At 41.6% G+C, this 15,933-nt stretch overlaps 1 protein-coding gene across 2 annotated transcripts in view; it reads left to right on the top strand.

The window, feature by feature from the left end:
• LOC108443451 (stimulated by retinoic acid gene 6 protein-like) overlaps positions 1-15,933 on the top strand; it is a 37,155-nt gene that overhangs the window by 6,513 nt on the left and 14,709 nt on the right. For both annotated transcript variants that reach the window (XM_017724144.2, XM_017724145.2), the window contains exons 3-10: positions 559-643; positions 1,632-1,732; positions 3,893-4,023; positions 4,724-4,844; positions 9,298-9,385; positions 9,764-9,868; positions 10,553-10,626; positions 13,180-13,291. In XM_017724144.2, the coding sequence (XP_017579633.1) occupies positions 559-643; positions 1,632-1,732; positions 3,893-4,023; positions 4,724-4,844; positions 9,298-9,385; positions 9,764-9,868; positions 10,553-10,626; positions 13,180-13,291 (817 nt within the window). The remainder of the gene's footprint in view (positions 1-558; positions 644-1,631; positions 1,733-3,892; positions 4,024-4,723; positions 4,845-9,297; positions 9,386-9,763; positions 9,869-10,552; positions 10,627-13,179; positions 13,292-15,933) is intronic.

Genomic DNA, 15,933 nt, shown 5'->3' on the forward strand with positions numbered 1-15,933 from the left:
AAACCCTTGCGTTTACCAGCACTGTGTTATGATATGTTCATTGCTACGTGACAAAAAGTTGAAAATTTAATGGAAAGACAGCGATATACAGCGATGGGCGACCAAACGTTCTCCTCACTCAGCATCCACTGTGGCTTGGAATACTTGGTATGTTATTATTAATAAGAACTTGAATTATTTTCTGAATTATTTTGTTACTTGAATTTTATTATATTTTATTACTTATTTATATTTTATTACTTGAATTATTTTCTTATTTTGTGTATTTTATCAGATTTTATGTTGGGTGCCATTTTATAAAAGCAGATAGCTCCGCTTTGTGTCGTGCCTAACAACACCCTTCCCCGTGGAACAAGCACAGCAACGCTAGACCCCAAATGGCTTATTGCCTTAAGAAGTCATAATTATAAGATATGATCACAATATAATGGGAGACAAGCCCACCAAACTGTGAGGGACCCTACTCATCGTTTATTTGTTGAATTTGATCTGTAATGTGTTGATATGATGTGGCCCGAGGAACCTTCTATCTCTCTCTCTCTTTGTCTGTCTTTCTAGCACGGAACCTAGGAATGAACAAAAAGGGAATGAGACATGTGCTGTGCCTCAGGAGTATATTCTGCATGCATGTCTGTTGCCTTCCGTAAGTTCCTCTTTGCTGTTTACCGTAATTAAAGCCAGATGTTCATTGCCTTTGAACACCCCATCGACTTTATCAGAAACCACTGAAGGTTCACTGTATAGGAGGACAGTTACAAATTGTGGCCCATAGGACTGAAACACATTTGAGACATGTTGACTTGAAACTTTTGACTAAAATCCGTTTGCTTTGATCCTAAAACTTAGTTATGTTCATTTATTAAAACAAACTATTTAATACTTCCAACACAATTGTAACACTTTACCAAATGTTTCGGTAGTGACAATTATAGCTCAATTTCAGCAGAGCTGAAAAAACACCATGACCAACGAACCCAGGTTTGAACAGTTTTACATATTTAAAATCATAACATTTTCATTAAAACACAAAAACTGACGGTTCTCAATGGTTTTCAGACTCTTACATTTACGGCATTTGGCTGACGCTCTTATCCAGAGCGACTTACAATTTGATCTTTTTTTTTTTTACACAGGCAGGCCAAGGCAGTATTAGGAGCCTTGAAATGTGTTTGGCGACATCATTAAAGCATTTGCATATATCCGCCCACATCAGTTTAGCCCCGCCCTAGGCTGGAGGTTGGGGAACCTGCCTTGTGACTGGAAGGTCGCCGGTTCGATCCCCTAAGCTGACAGTACATGACTGAAGTGCCCTTGAGCAAGACACCTAAGCCCCACCTGCTCCTCAGGCTCTGTGGATAGGGCTGCCCACCGCTCTAGATAAATGTGCTTACTGCCCCCGAGTGTCTGTGTTTCACTGCATGGATGGGTCAGATGTGGAGGTGAAATTTCCCTGTTGTGGGACTAATAAAGGTCACTTAGTTTCATTTTAATTTAATTTGATTTTAAGGGGTAAAAGTGTTAATGTCACAAATGGAGTGCGATAAAAGTGAGCAGAAATCCTGCCACCTCACCTTTGATATAATCTGTATGTGTGTGTATATATGTGATTTTCTGTGTTTTGCTGGTTGCAGGTGTGCATCGTACTGCTGTTCTCGTTCTTGGAGCGCAGACGGAAGCCTCACTGCTGTGGGCAGCGTTTCCCATACCTCCGCGACCGATTCGGCATCGTCGTGTAAGTGAGCTTTTCTGTTCTTTCGGTAAGTCTGCTGTTCTGTGGTCACTGAGGGCCTGTCAAAATTCATGGCTCTGAAATTTGTAGTTAAGGTCAGCGGTGTCAGCTCTTATCTTCGCCAGTGATGCCAAAGCCATCCGTAATCAGAAGACCAAGGTATCCTCTCTTCCTCTGGGTGGGTAGGATGGTCCTTCCCCCACATCACTAGCTACCCATTACAGGCATCTGCTAGCTGATGTAGTGCTTTCCTACAAGCATGTTGAGCTGCCCAATGATGTTATGTCAGCTGCAGTTGGATGTGTTGGAGCTTCACATGTCTCACAGGAAGCTGATGCCAAATTGTTGATTGTAGACACTCAGATTTCTTTACAGTGGTGGTCATAGGAACCAGGGGTCGCCATGACTACAACACAAATATTGCCATTTTGTTTATTATCTGAAACCACCAGTTAACTGTTGAACCAGTGAACAGTGAAACTCCCTAAGAGCAAGAGGAGGAAAACCTTGAAGGAACCAAGACCATCTCGTCGTCTTCCCTCACTGGATGACTTAGGCCCAGTCCCATTTCACCCTTTGCCATTATCACTGAACCCTTAGACCTGTTTTGTGTGCTCACATCTAATGTTAGGGCGTCCCAGTTTTTGTTGAGGTAGAGGGGGAGGGCGAAGTGTTGGTGCTACTTGGCCTTCCAAATTGAGGTTTTTCAGAGACTCCAAACAGAGTGATATGAGAAAAAAAGAAAAAAAAACGGCGAGAGACGAAAGAAACCCACAGATATGAGAATTTTCTCAGATAAAAAGTCACAAGAACCGCTGTTTTCTCTTAGTTTAATGCAGGTTCTGTGTATTATGGTTGTTTTGTTCATAACAAGCATAGAAAACACTAATATCATGCTAATGTCTTGATAGCTAGCTAGCAAACGTTCCAGTTCCACCTTAAATAGTCCAGCAGTTCTGACGCCTGAAGCGCCAGAATGTAACTACTGCGCTATTTAAGGTGGAACGAGAATGAATTCGAACAAGAATCTGGTGAATATCTGACTTCAGCTTCATATCACTGAAGAATGTGTGGGGGGGGTGATAATAAATAAGTGCTCCCCTCTTTGAAGGCGTATGATGCCCTAAATGTAACTAAAGCTCAGCAGTGAGGAGCTGAGCTTCACCCTCATCTGCTGTCCCTGCAGACGGGCAGGGTCGCCTACAGAGCGGCGCTAGTAGCTGTTAATGAAGTGATGTTTGTCCCATTTCACAGGGCAAGAATTCAACCACTACCCCTTGTAGCTCAGTTCCAAGGGGTTGGGGTGACACTTGAAAACAAGGGGTAGGGGTAAAAAGAAGAAATGGGACTGGGCCTTTATTATATCTCATTCGTTCTTATTATCTTTACTGCTACCAGATGTCGTCTTTTTCCAGCTTCTCAAGTCTTACATAAATCTTGACATATTAGTCCAGCATGGAACAGAACGCTCTCTGGAATTCTCTTGAAAGAGTGGTACGGACTGGACTGTCTCTTGTGAATCACCAGGCCTTACACTGCTTCCCAGCATAGCTTCCTATCTGATAAGGAAGAAATGAATGTACAGGGAGATTCACTCGAAAGAGGCCCCGAATATTCTGTAATAACTCTCACTAGGATGAAGCAATCTGGACCAAACAACATGCAATGTGCTCCTCGGTATATGGAGCTTTGAACAAACCGGGATGCCCCTGCTTTGGAACGATGAGGTAGGTCCTGGACAGCCGTTGCTACGTTTGCAACTTCTGGTGGCATACCCCCTACCCCTTCATGTGTCTGTCAAAAAACAGAGATCACTTCCAGCATCGCATGTAATGAAAGCAATTACACACACGTCAAGATACACACCGGGTTTTTTTATTCAGATTACTTCATCCTAACGGGAGTTAGAGCAGAATATTCGGGGCCTCTTTCGAGTGAATCTCTCTGTATTTTCTGATCATATTCACTTAAAGCCAAAATGATATGTTTTCTGATTATTCCACAGAACCATGCAGGTTTTTCTATGGATGCTGATGATGGTAAAACTGTGGGAAATCTGAGAAAGTGCATTTTCCTTGAGGATGAGTTTCCTTACAAAGTTGTAATAAGGAAGGCTCGTCTGAGGTTTGATCTGTGCCATCCATTCGTGTTTTGTGTTGCTAGGCCTCTGGACTTCACTTTCTCGTTGAGAAATCGATGGTCGTACGCTTTCGCCATTGGAGCCACGGCGCACCAAATGATTCACCTGTTCTTCCATGACATTAAGCTGATGGAAGTGCCGAGGTGGCTTGAAGGTACTTCAACTGCAGGACAGTATGCAGCACTGCATAACACCATGAGAGACCTTTAGTTTGACCATTCTGTTTTTGTAACCGTTCTGTTTCCATTGCTTTGAACGATGGTTTATTTTGGTTATTTTTTAACACCGAAGGTTGAGACTTGGTGTTATGTAGCGAATCAGAGACTGTAGAGTGCTGTGCTACAACGTCTTGAGAATCACTTATATTAACATGCTAGAGCTGCCCTGGACAACTGTATGTGCCATTGTTGTGAAATTGAAGGGGCTGTGAGTAACAGTTGAGCTTGTAGAGTAACACAGACTGTCCATATAAGGACACTAAGCTAGCTGCAAAATCAACCTGTTTTTATTGGAATTATTTTGGACCCTCACAGAGCAGGTGCTACTTGGGATCATTCTCAGCTCTGCAGTGACACTGATTTGGTGGTGGTGTGTTAGTGTGTGTTGTGCTGGTCTGAGTGGATCAGACACAGCAGTGCTGCTGGGGGTCCTGACCACTGATGAACAGGGTAAAAGGGGGCAACAAAGTATCAGAGAAACAGATGGACTACAGTCTGTAACTGTAGAACTACAAAATGCAGCTATACAGTAAGTGGAGCTGATAAAGTGGACAGTGAGCGTAGATATCTCTGATCAGTGTATTAACTTATATTATCTCATATTAGAGAAGCGTTTTTTGACTGTTTTTTTTCCAGCTTGGGTGTATCTGATGGCTGCGTTTGAGGTGGGCGTGGATTTTCTGCCCTTTTTCGTCTGTCTGTCAACAACACGGCGGGGACTGGGAGGAGCTTTGGGCCTGTTATACACGCTCATCTGGTATATACGCATACATGTACATGAGCACTGAAGAGTGTGGATTTACTTGTGATATATATTATTCTTGATATTTGATGGAACAATGTGAACCTATATAACAAACAAAAATGTGGGCAAAACTATTGGGACACACCTCGTAGTTTTATTCAGTCGCATTACCACAGGTGTGTAAAATCAGGCACCTTTCTTCCCTCCTAGATATTCTAAGATCAACTGTGAGGTAGTATTGTTGAAAAGTGGAAGCGTTTACGAACCACAGCAAACACAGCCACGAGGTGTCAGAACAGAGTAGGTTCTTCTCTATCTGTCAGTCTGATGGATGAGTCTGGGTTTGGTCAATGCCAGGAGAACATTACCTTCCTGACTGCATTTTACCAGCTGCAAAGTTTGGTGGAGGAGGGATAATGGTATGGAATTGTTTTTCAGGGTTGGCCTGGAACCCTTAGTTCCAATCAAGAGAAAACTTAATGCTTTAGCATAACAAGACATTTTGGACAATTCTATGTATCCAACTTTGTGTGAACAGTTTGGGGAAGAACCTTTTCTGTTCCTGTGTGACTGAGCCCCCAGTACATAAAGCAAGGTCCATAAAGGCCTGGCTGGGTGAGTTTGGTGTGGAAGAACTTGACTGGCCTGCACAGAGTCCTGACCTCAACCGGATAGAACACCTTTGGGATGAACTAGAACAGAGATTGTGAGCCAGACCCTCTCGTCCAACATCAGTGTCTGACCTCACAAATGCTCTTCTGGATAAACAGGCAGAAAGTCCCACAGACTCTCTCCAAAATCTTGTAGAAAGCTTCTCAGAAGAGTGGAAGCTGTTACAGCTGCAAAGGGGGGGCAACTTTGTATTAATGCCTATGAATTTAGTATGAGGTGTCAGTATAAGCTTCTGTGTGTAGGTGTCCCAAGACTTTTGTCCACATAGTGTATTACCATATGACAACAGTGGTTTAAATGATGCTCACTACTGTTCAGACAGAGCCAGAAGCCTGTTCAGAGTTGCCAGATAGGGCATTTTTTTATTGTAGTGAAAATTAAAACACATTTCTAATTCTTATGGACTAATATTTAATAGCATCTTCAAAAATAAAAATATTTTTTGTTTGAATGTTGAATGTCTTTACTGCTGTGTTGTATGTTATTATATTCAGTATTGTGTTTGCATATTGTACCATGCATAATGTACCTAAAACTTCTGTTCTGCCCATTGTTTGTCTATCCCTACATGGTCTCTGTCACTTGGCATGTACAGGCTGGGCCTAATCTTGGCATCAGTCCAGCCTTTATAATTGTGTCAGTCCACTGTTTTATGGGTAATTGGCTAAATGCCTGGTACCTACGCACAAGTACCGGTAACACTTTCTATGAATGTCATGTGTGTAAGCATCTGTAAACACATTTGTAACATGTAATTCATTCATAAGGCATTATAAACATGGTTATAAATATTTATAAATATGATTTGCACTTCATAGCCATGTTTATTATACATTATGAATTGTTAATATAATGCATTATAAGTAGTGTTCATAACATGTTATAGTTCCAAAAAAGTTAGTCCCAGGGTGGAGAACATAAAGACGAATACAAAGTTTATTTACGGGATTTCCACTATGGTGGCTTCAGTCCTGAATGTTCAGATGCTCCAAACAGGCCGTCCAGCCTACAATCACTACTACACTGAGCTTTTCTTACCCAGCATCCCACTTTAAATACTACATTACATCACAGCAAACCAAGTACCCATCAGCCCCTCCCCTGAACCCCCTCTGACATCGCACTGAGCAACGACGTCCACAGGGGTAGGTGGGCCTGCAACGATGTCCATAGAGACTGGCACGGCGACTGACGCAGTGACTGGCGGCAGGTCCGGAGGCACAGGTTTGCTGCGGGGTGCGGCCACGGGATCAGGCTTGCTGCGGGGTGCGGCCACGGGATCAGGCTTGCTGCGGGGTGCGGCCACGGGATCAGGAACTCCGGCTGGGGACAGCTGCTCCAACCCGGAGGAACAAAACAGACACAGAACCCACTCGAGCTATTGGCAGCTCGCAGTGGTGCTTGAAAGCGAGCCGAGTACCATAGAACGGGTTTTCTGAATGTTCCCTCCGTCTAGCCTCATCGTTGCTCAAGATGGGCAGTCCCAAGGCGCTTACCTGAGCGCTCGTCGTCCAACTCGAAGACGAGATGGTCCTTCATCTTCCTCCGGGACCGATGAGACACTCGTGTTCCCTCAGCGCTAGGGGATTTGCTGTCTCTGGCTTGGCGGCTTTGGGACATGTCGAACGTGGGCTGCTTAGAAACAGCCGGAGTTTCGTCCCAATGGAACAACCACATACCAGAGTCTCGCTTACTCGCTGTGTCCTTTGGTGGCTGGTCTTTCTGTAACGTGGAGCGAGGTGGCGGACGCACGTGCTGAGATAAGCAAGATTTATTATGGGCAAATCCAGGGTTATAGTCAAAACGGTCCAGGTTCAAATAGCCAACATGGATTGAACGGGGGGCAGACATGACAGACAAACCAGAAGAGCAACGCAAACAAACAGTACATCCAACACAGCAGATAACAATTCAGCCAAAGACCAGTAACCAGACAGCGGAAAACACAGGCTTTCAATACATAAGGGTAAACGAGGGACAGGTGGAAACACAGGTGGAGACAATCAGGGGTGGAGTCATGAAACGAGGGGGCTGGACTAAAAGCCAAAACAAATACACATGGGCTGGGAGGGGCCAATCATGACAAAGTCACTGTGGAGTGAAGGCCTGGAGAGGGAGAGGCGAGATAGTAGAGCACTGTAACTAATTTGTTCCCTCCCTGCTTCTAACCTCAAGTGCTAGAACACTACAGTACATTAATGCTAATTTCTCCTAGTGTTCTATTGGATATGCAGTGTTAAGTCAGTGCCAGGCTAACGGTGGTGCACATTAACAGTGGTGAACATTGACTTTCCCACATTGGGTGAAACACTGACGGCAGCTCTAGTTTAAACTCTGACATTTGAAGCCTGTAATGAGCTTTATTGTGTTTGTGTTTCAGTAAATCCTTCAGTAAACACTTCAACTTGAAGCCTCAGTCTTAACCCTGGAGGAGGCTTTAGTCCAGTACGCTTCACTTTACTTAGAGCGGACAAATACAGCTTATGAGCTCTTATAATTTATTCTGAACTGTACTTATAATGCAGTATGTTAACAATTCATAATGTATAATAAGCCTGGCTATAATGCCTGATGAATGCTTAATAACATATTAGGAATGTATAGATGCTTACAAACGTGACATTCATAGAAATAACAAATAGCATTACCGAAATAACACTTCAATTCCCCAGACTTACGGCTGCTCTCTGATTTGGGTGGGTTTGGATTCTTCAATGTACAAACATAACGAAGAAGCGATATTTAATATTGTAACTTATCAACTTGTTTGATTTTTGTAAATATACGCTTGTTCCAAATTTGAGGTCTGCAACACATTCCAAAAAATTTGGACAGGGGAAACATAAAGCTGGGCAGCTTGTGGAATGATCAAAAACAGTTGTTTTAGAATTTTTCACAGCTGGTGCATAGAAAACATGCGATGATGTCAAAATGAGCATTGACTAAAAACTACATGAGCGAATAATCCAAAAGTTTAAGCACAATGTTTTTCAACGCATGATTAGAAGGAGATTAGGACCTTCACCATCAACAGTCCACAACATTCCTAAAAGATTCAGAGAATCTGGGGAAATCTGTGTGTAAAAAGGGACAAGGCCGAAAACCAATATTGATGGCCAGTGGCCTTCAAGCTCCCAGACAGCCCAGCATTAGAAACCAACATGCATACATAGTCTCAGGAATACTTTGGAGAACCTGTTGTCAGTAAAGCTCATTGCAGCATCTATAACTGCAAGTTTGGACTCTACTGCACAAAATCGAAGTTGACTGATGCAAAGTGGAAACATGACAAATCAGCGAGATTGTTTTTGAAAATATGGACATTGTGTTCTCGGGGAAGAAGGACTATTCCAATTGTTACCAGCTTAAAGTTTAAAATCCAGCTTCTGTCATGGTAGGGGGTTACTAGTGAGTAACTTGTACATCTATAAAGGCACCATTAATAATGAGGGAAACATACACATATTAGAGCAAAGAAGTTGCAGGAATCAAACTTAAGATAAGCATATATATATACAAAAATAGAAATATTTTCAATTGAATATAGGTCAAAAAGGATTTGCAAATCATTGCTGTCTTTCATACTGTCTTTTAGATTTGGGTTTGCAGTTCCAGCAGCTTAGAGTAATGTGACCATTGTTGTTGTTTAGAAACCAATGACCAGTGCAACAATAAAGCTATGATAGACAAAAAAGACATGATATCAGGCTTGATAACATAGCTATAATGCTTTTCAATCAGACTTCTTTGTTGTAACTAACTGTTGTGTTATGCTGTATATTTGTGTCACCAGGTTGATTGTGCAAGTCTGGAATTTCCACTGTGATCATAAATTATGCAATGCAAGTCAATTTAGTACTAGGCAGTACTGTTATGTGTGGGTGAGTACACCGCCATTTACCACATCAGAATTTCTGAAGAGAAAATGGTACGTTCCTCATGTTCTGTTGAGCTGTCCAATAATCAGATGGCCTCAAATTACAGTAATTTATGACAGTTTTATCATGTGGTCTGTGTTACTTGAGGTCTGCATTAACGCATAATATTAGTAAAATACTAGGACACTCATCTTCAGTTTCTCAGAGAAATCTACAGGTATAATTTCTGTGAATACCTCTATGGGATTTGAAATGTTATGTTAGTACAAAGCTAGCTAGGCTTCTCAGACTGCTGAGAAGACGATGGTTCTTTGTTTTTAGATACAAGTCTCTGTTTAAATTTCACAAACTGACGTTTTTCTTGAAACTGCTTGTGTGCAGTCAATGTGGTGGTCAACTATCCTGTGTCTGGGTTGCCTCTTGGGGCGCTTTGCCTTCATGCTAGCGAAGAGCATCTACATCTGCCTACAAAAACGCAACAAACAGGTTAGACACAAACAGATAACCACAAAGATGAACAACTGACAAATCCTTATAAAAAAAAAAAAAAACTTACACCAACATAACTTTAGTTATTTATCTTGCTAGCTGCTTAGTTACTCAGCTAGTCAATTGAGGCATCCCATGAAAAGAGGGTCATTTGAGTCCATGAAATTTGAAGTGATTAATAAGTGTTTCAAGCCTAAATATTCAAAGTTCAACATGAACATGTTGTTAATAAGGCTACATGACACAAAACCCTTAATGAAAACTCTGTAAACGGTCACTATCACATCACTGTGGCTACCACAGTCAGTCTTAAATGAAGAGAACTTTACCTTTGTATTTTAGTATCTCGCACAGATTGAAAAAGTCAGACTCCTGCCAGAAAATGAAAGCTTAAAAATGTAAAAAGCCTACAGCCGTGGAGTTGTTTACATTGCCATGGCTACACAGCTGCCCAATCTGAAACGGCCACACCATCCTAATCGAGAAGTTGTGTTTTTCTAGGTTTGAATTCTAAGTTTTGGGTTTTTTTGGGGTCTTTGTTTATTGATCTTCAAGCTGCTGTAAGAAGTTGATCATGATGCTGTAATCCATGTCTCTCTCTCTCTCTCTCTCTCTCTCTCTCTCTCTCTCTCTCTCTCTCTCACTCTCTCTCTCGTTCTCTCTCTCTTTCTTACTCTGCAGTTGGAGGAAGATAATATTCTTCAGCCCCATCAATTCAAATATGTACAGAGACTATTCAGACAGCTTCCTGAACGGTACACCCATTCACAGTCACAAACACATGGACCCCCATTGACTGCAGTGTGATGTTTCCAAATTAACATATTTATTAACGGCACAATTTTTTAAAGGTGTAAGCACATTTTCCAGGCTTGACCATTTGAACCATCTGTAGTTCCAGCCTGAAACCCAGCTACTTGAATGCTACTGCTGTGACTCCATGACTGTAGCCTTACCATTCAAATACAGCTTTTAAAGCCATAATCAAAGTTAGTTTACTGCCATTGGGGATTTGTGTATCACCTGCAAGGATCTTGAGTCTTAGGGTAAGCAAAACACAGCAGACTCACAGGAGATCTTTGAATAAATCAATAAGCAGCAAACTAACAAAAGCAGCATGTTGGTGTAGCTCCAGTTCCCCTCAAGATCCTCCACAGTAACAAGAGTCCATGAGCCGTAGAAATGAGAGTGAGATTCAATCACCGAAGAGATGAATCACTGACTTCATATATGATAAATATGATATACACTGACCAACAACTTCATTAAGTACACCTTATTTTTTCTACCCACTTTGTCCACCTTATCAGCTCCACTTACCATGTAGGAGCACTCTGTAATTCTACAATGAGACTGTCAACTATCTGTTTCTCAGCATACTTTGTTAACCCACTTTTACCCTATTCTTCAGTGCTCCGGCAGGAAACTTTTCCACTAAGGTATAATAGCTTTTTGTAAAATGTTTCTCAATCGATTTTGAGGCTAAAGTCAGCTTCTCATTCGCCAGCTTCTTGTTCAGATTTTTCAACACATCAGATGTTGAAAGGGAGATGTTTTACCATTTCATGAAAAATATCTTATTTAGAACTTGATGGAAGCAACGCATCTCAAAAAAGTTGGGACAGGGCCATGTCTACCATTGCATAGCATCCCCTCTTCTTTTAGCAACAGTTTGTAAATGTCTGGGAAGTGAGAGGAATGTTGCACTAATGCAACCCCAGACCATCAGAGATGCAGGCTTTTAAAATGTGCCCCGACAAGAAGCTGAATATTCCCTCTCCTCCCGAGTCCGCAGGACATGGCGTCTGTAGTTTGCAAAAAAAAAAAAAAAAAAAATATATTGATTCATCTGACCACAGAACAGTTTTCCATTTTGCCTCTTTCCTTTTTAAATGAGCTTTGGCCCAGAGAAGACGGCAGTGTTTCTGGATCGTGTTGACATATGGCTTCTTTGCACGATTCAGCTTCAACTTGCATTTGTGGACTGCACGGCGAACTGTGTTTTCTGGAAGTGTTCCTGAGCCCATGCAGTGATTTCCAGTACAGAATCATGCCTGTTTTTACTGCAGTGCCATCTGAGGGCCCGAAGATCACGAGCATCCAGTATTGACTGTTGGCCTTGTCCCTTGCATAAAGAGATTTCTACAGTTTCTCTTAATCTTTTAAATCATATTATTCACTGTAGATGGTGGGATATTCAACATCTTCACAATTTTACATTGAGGAACATTTTTCTGAAACTGCAAAAAAACTGTCAAATTGTGAAACAGATTGGTGAACCTTTGCCCATCTTTGCTTCTGAGAGACTCTGCCTCTCTAAAAAGCTCATTTTATACCCACTCATGTGAGTTAGTTGCAAATTAATCCAGCTGTTTTTTTATTAATAACTTTTCCACTTTTCCAACCTTTTGTTGCTCCTGTCCCAACGTTTTTGAGATGCATTGCTGCCAACAAGTTCTAAATGAGTTAATATTTTTCATGAAATGTTTAACGAGTCTAACAGAATCAGATACTCGCAGACATAAGTCAAAGGAGGCTTTACTTATATAAACACAATCCAATGTCACAGAACAGGCGTGGTTCAAACCAGTCAGGCAGAAGATAAACAATATCACATCAGGCAAGCAGTCCAAAAGGGAAAATCAAAAAACGTGGTCCAAACACAGGCAAGACTCCAAATTCCAAAAAGCAGTAACCAGATAAACAATCCAAAGGGCAGAGCAAAAAGGGCAAAGTGAGAAAACAAAGTCAGTGGTCATACAAAGGAACATGAGTCAAAGTAAACGCTTAGTAGATCACAGGATGGATTCAATACCTCACAACATAAGCTAAAGCACAGGCTCTTATACTCAACCATGTCAGTCACATGGTCAACACCACAGGTGTCTCACATCAGTAATCTAGTGAACAAGATCGCTGAAAGGTGCGCCCAGTCATATGAGGAGTCATGTGATCTCCCATCGGATTCTGGGAAATATCCATATCCAATGAGGCACTCACAAGATGTGTGACAAAAGGATAAAATATCTCACATTCAACATCTGAAATGTGTTCTATGTTCTATTGTGAAGATGATATGGGTCTATGAGATTTGCAAATCATTGCATTCTGTTTTTATTTTCATTTATTTACATTTTACACAACATCCCATCTTTTTTGGAAATGGGGTTATGTTTTAATGATAAAAGCTACTTTAGTGACTGTGTTTACACGTGGAATAAAACAGAGCCTAAGATCACACCCAGGATTCATAACTCCAGATTTGGTGTATGAACGAAAGCATTCATACACTGATTGACTTGTTGCAGGTCCTTGGAGAAGACCTGGTTCCAGAGGAAGGTGTACGACTGGGATCCCTATTTTAAATTCCCCAACAGAATGATCGCCACTACTGTCATGTCCGTCATTGGACTCTATGTGGTATGTGAGCATGCGCAGACACTTTATTCTCTTACTGCTACAGGTCATGTTACTGTGAGATCAAGTGATGTATGTACATTACCCTTCAAAAGTTTGAAATCACTTAACATATTAATACACACTCACCGGCCACTTTATTAGGTTCAATTGCTTGTTAACACAATTAGCTAATCAGCCAATCACATGGCTGCAACTCAGTGCATTGAGGCATGTAGAGGTGGTCAAGACAACTTGCTGAAGTGCAGACCGAGCATCAGAACGGGGAAGAAAGGGGATTTAAGGGGCTTTGAACGTGGCGTGGTTGTTGGTGCCAGACGGGCTGGTCTGAGTATTTCAGAAACTGCTGATCTGCTGGGATTTTCACGCACAACCATCTCTAGGGTTTACAGAGAACGGTCCGAAAAAGAGGAAATATCCAGTGAGCGGTCAGTTGTGTGGACGAAAATGTCTTGTTGATGTGAGAGGTCAGAGGAGAATGGGCAGACTGGTTCCAGATGGTAGAAAGGCAACAGGAACTCAAATAACCACTTGTTACAACCAAGGAATGCAGAATACCATCTCTAAATGCACAACATGTCAAGCCTTGAAGAAGATGGGCTACAGCAGCAGAAGACCACACCGGGTGCCACTCCTGTCAGCTAAGAACAGAAAACTGAGATTACAATTCGCACAGGCTCACCGAAACTGGATAATAGAAGATTGGAATAATGTTGCCTGGTCTGATCAGTCTCAATTTTAGCTGCGACGTTCAGATGGTCGGGTCAGAATTTGGTGTAAACAACATGAAAGCATGGATCCATTCTGCGTTGTATCAACGGTTCAGGCTGGTGGTGGTGGTGGTGGTGGTCTGATGGTGTGGGGGATATTTTCTTGGCACACTTTGGGCCCCTTAGTACCAATTGAGCATCGTTTAAATGCCACAGCCTACCTGAGTATGGTTGCTGACCATGTCCATCCCTTTATGACCACAGTGTACCCATCCTCTGATGGCTACTTCCAGCAGGATAATGCACCATGTCACGAAGCTCATATCATCTCAAACTGGTTTCCTGAACATGCCAATGAGTTCACTGGACTCTAGTGGCCTCCACAGGCACCAGATCTCAATCCAATAGAGCATCTTTGGGATGTGGTGGAACGGGAGATTCGCATCACAGATGTGCAGCCGACAAATCTGCAGCAACTGCATGACACTATCATGTCAATATGGACCAAAATCTCTGAGGAATGTTTCCAACACCTTGTTGAAAGTATGCCACGAATAATTAAGGTAGTTCTGAAGGCAAAAGGGGGTCCAACCTTGTACCTAATAAAGTGGCCAGTGAGTGTATTTTGCCATTTTTTGTGCAGTTTGAGCACCCATTCTACAAATTATATGCTTTGTAATTGTGTGGAAATAAGTTAACACATCCTATATTTAGAACACACTTCTGCACATTTTAATATACAATTATTATTTATGTGCTGAACTTTACATGTTGGAAAAACATGTGCCTTAATGTTTCTATGTTAAATTCAGCAAATAAACAGTAATTCTGCATTGAAATGTGCAGAAGTGTGTTCTCTGTAGTTGATGTGTTCACGCAGTTGTTCCCAACCCTGGTCCATTAATTTACAAGCCTTTCCTTAGTTAAAGTGGGTGTGTTTCAGCAAAAAAAACATGAAAATGTACAGTGTAGAAGGTTCTCTTTGAAAAAGGTGGGGAACCACTGTCGTAACATGTGACCAGGGTGCCCAAACTTTTGCGACAACTTCAACAGTTTGGATGAAAATATTACAAACTTCCATACAAGGTGTTCTAATTCTCTGATTAGAAGTTCATAAATCATAAAAAAAAATTGCAATTATCTAATAACATTTTTACCTTGATCTCCACTTTTGAAATGTACAACCCCATTTCCAAAGAAGTTGGGATGCTGTGCAAAACAAAATGCAACGATGTGCAAATCATTTAAACCCTATATTTAATTTGAAAAAAGTACAAAGGCAACATTTCAGGTGTTGAAATGTTTTTTGAACAACATATTCCAATTTTGAATTTGAGGGCAGCAGCACGTTCCAAAAAAAGTCAAGACGGGGCAGGCAAATTGTGCAGCAATTCAAGAACGTTTCTCAATATGAAATAGCAAAGAGCTTCTGCTTTTCATCATATACGGTACATAATATCATTAAAAGATTCAGAGAATCTGGAGAAATCTCTGTATGAAAGGGACAAGGCGAAAAAGCAGTATTTGCTGGCCGTGAATTTTGGGCCCTCAGGCACTGCATTAAACAGATATGATTCTGAGGATGAAATCACTGCATGGGCTCAGGAAACCTTCTGAAAACCACTGTGTGTGAAATTTTAAAATGCAAAGAAGAAACCAAATATAATCAGGATCCAGAAATGCTGCCACCTTCTCTGGGCCTAAGCTCATTTAAAATGGAGGGGAAGTAGAAAAGTGTCTTGTGGTCAGACGAATCAACATTTGGAAATCATGGACACGACGTCCTCTGGGCTAAAGACCACTCAGCTTGTTATCGGTGCACAGTTTAAAAGCCAGTATTCATGATGGCTTAGGGGTGCATTAGTGCATGTGGCATGGGTGACGTGCACATCTGTGAAGGCACCATTAATGCTGAATGATATACACATGTTATAA

Source organism: Pygocentrus nattereri, chromosome 22, assembly GCF_015220715.1.
Source record: "Pygocentrus nattereri isolate fPygNat1 chromosome 22, fPygNat1.pri, whole genome shotgun sequence".
Classification (NCBI taxonomy): domain Eukaryota; kingdom Metazoa; phylum Chordata; class Actinopteri; order Characiformes; family Serrasalmidae; genus Pygocentrus; species Pygocentrus nattereri.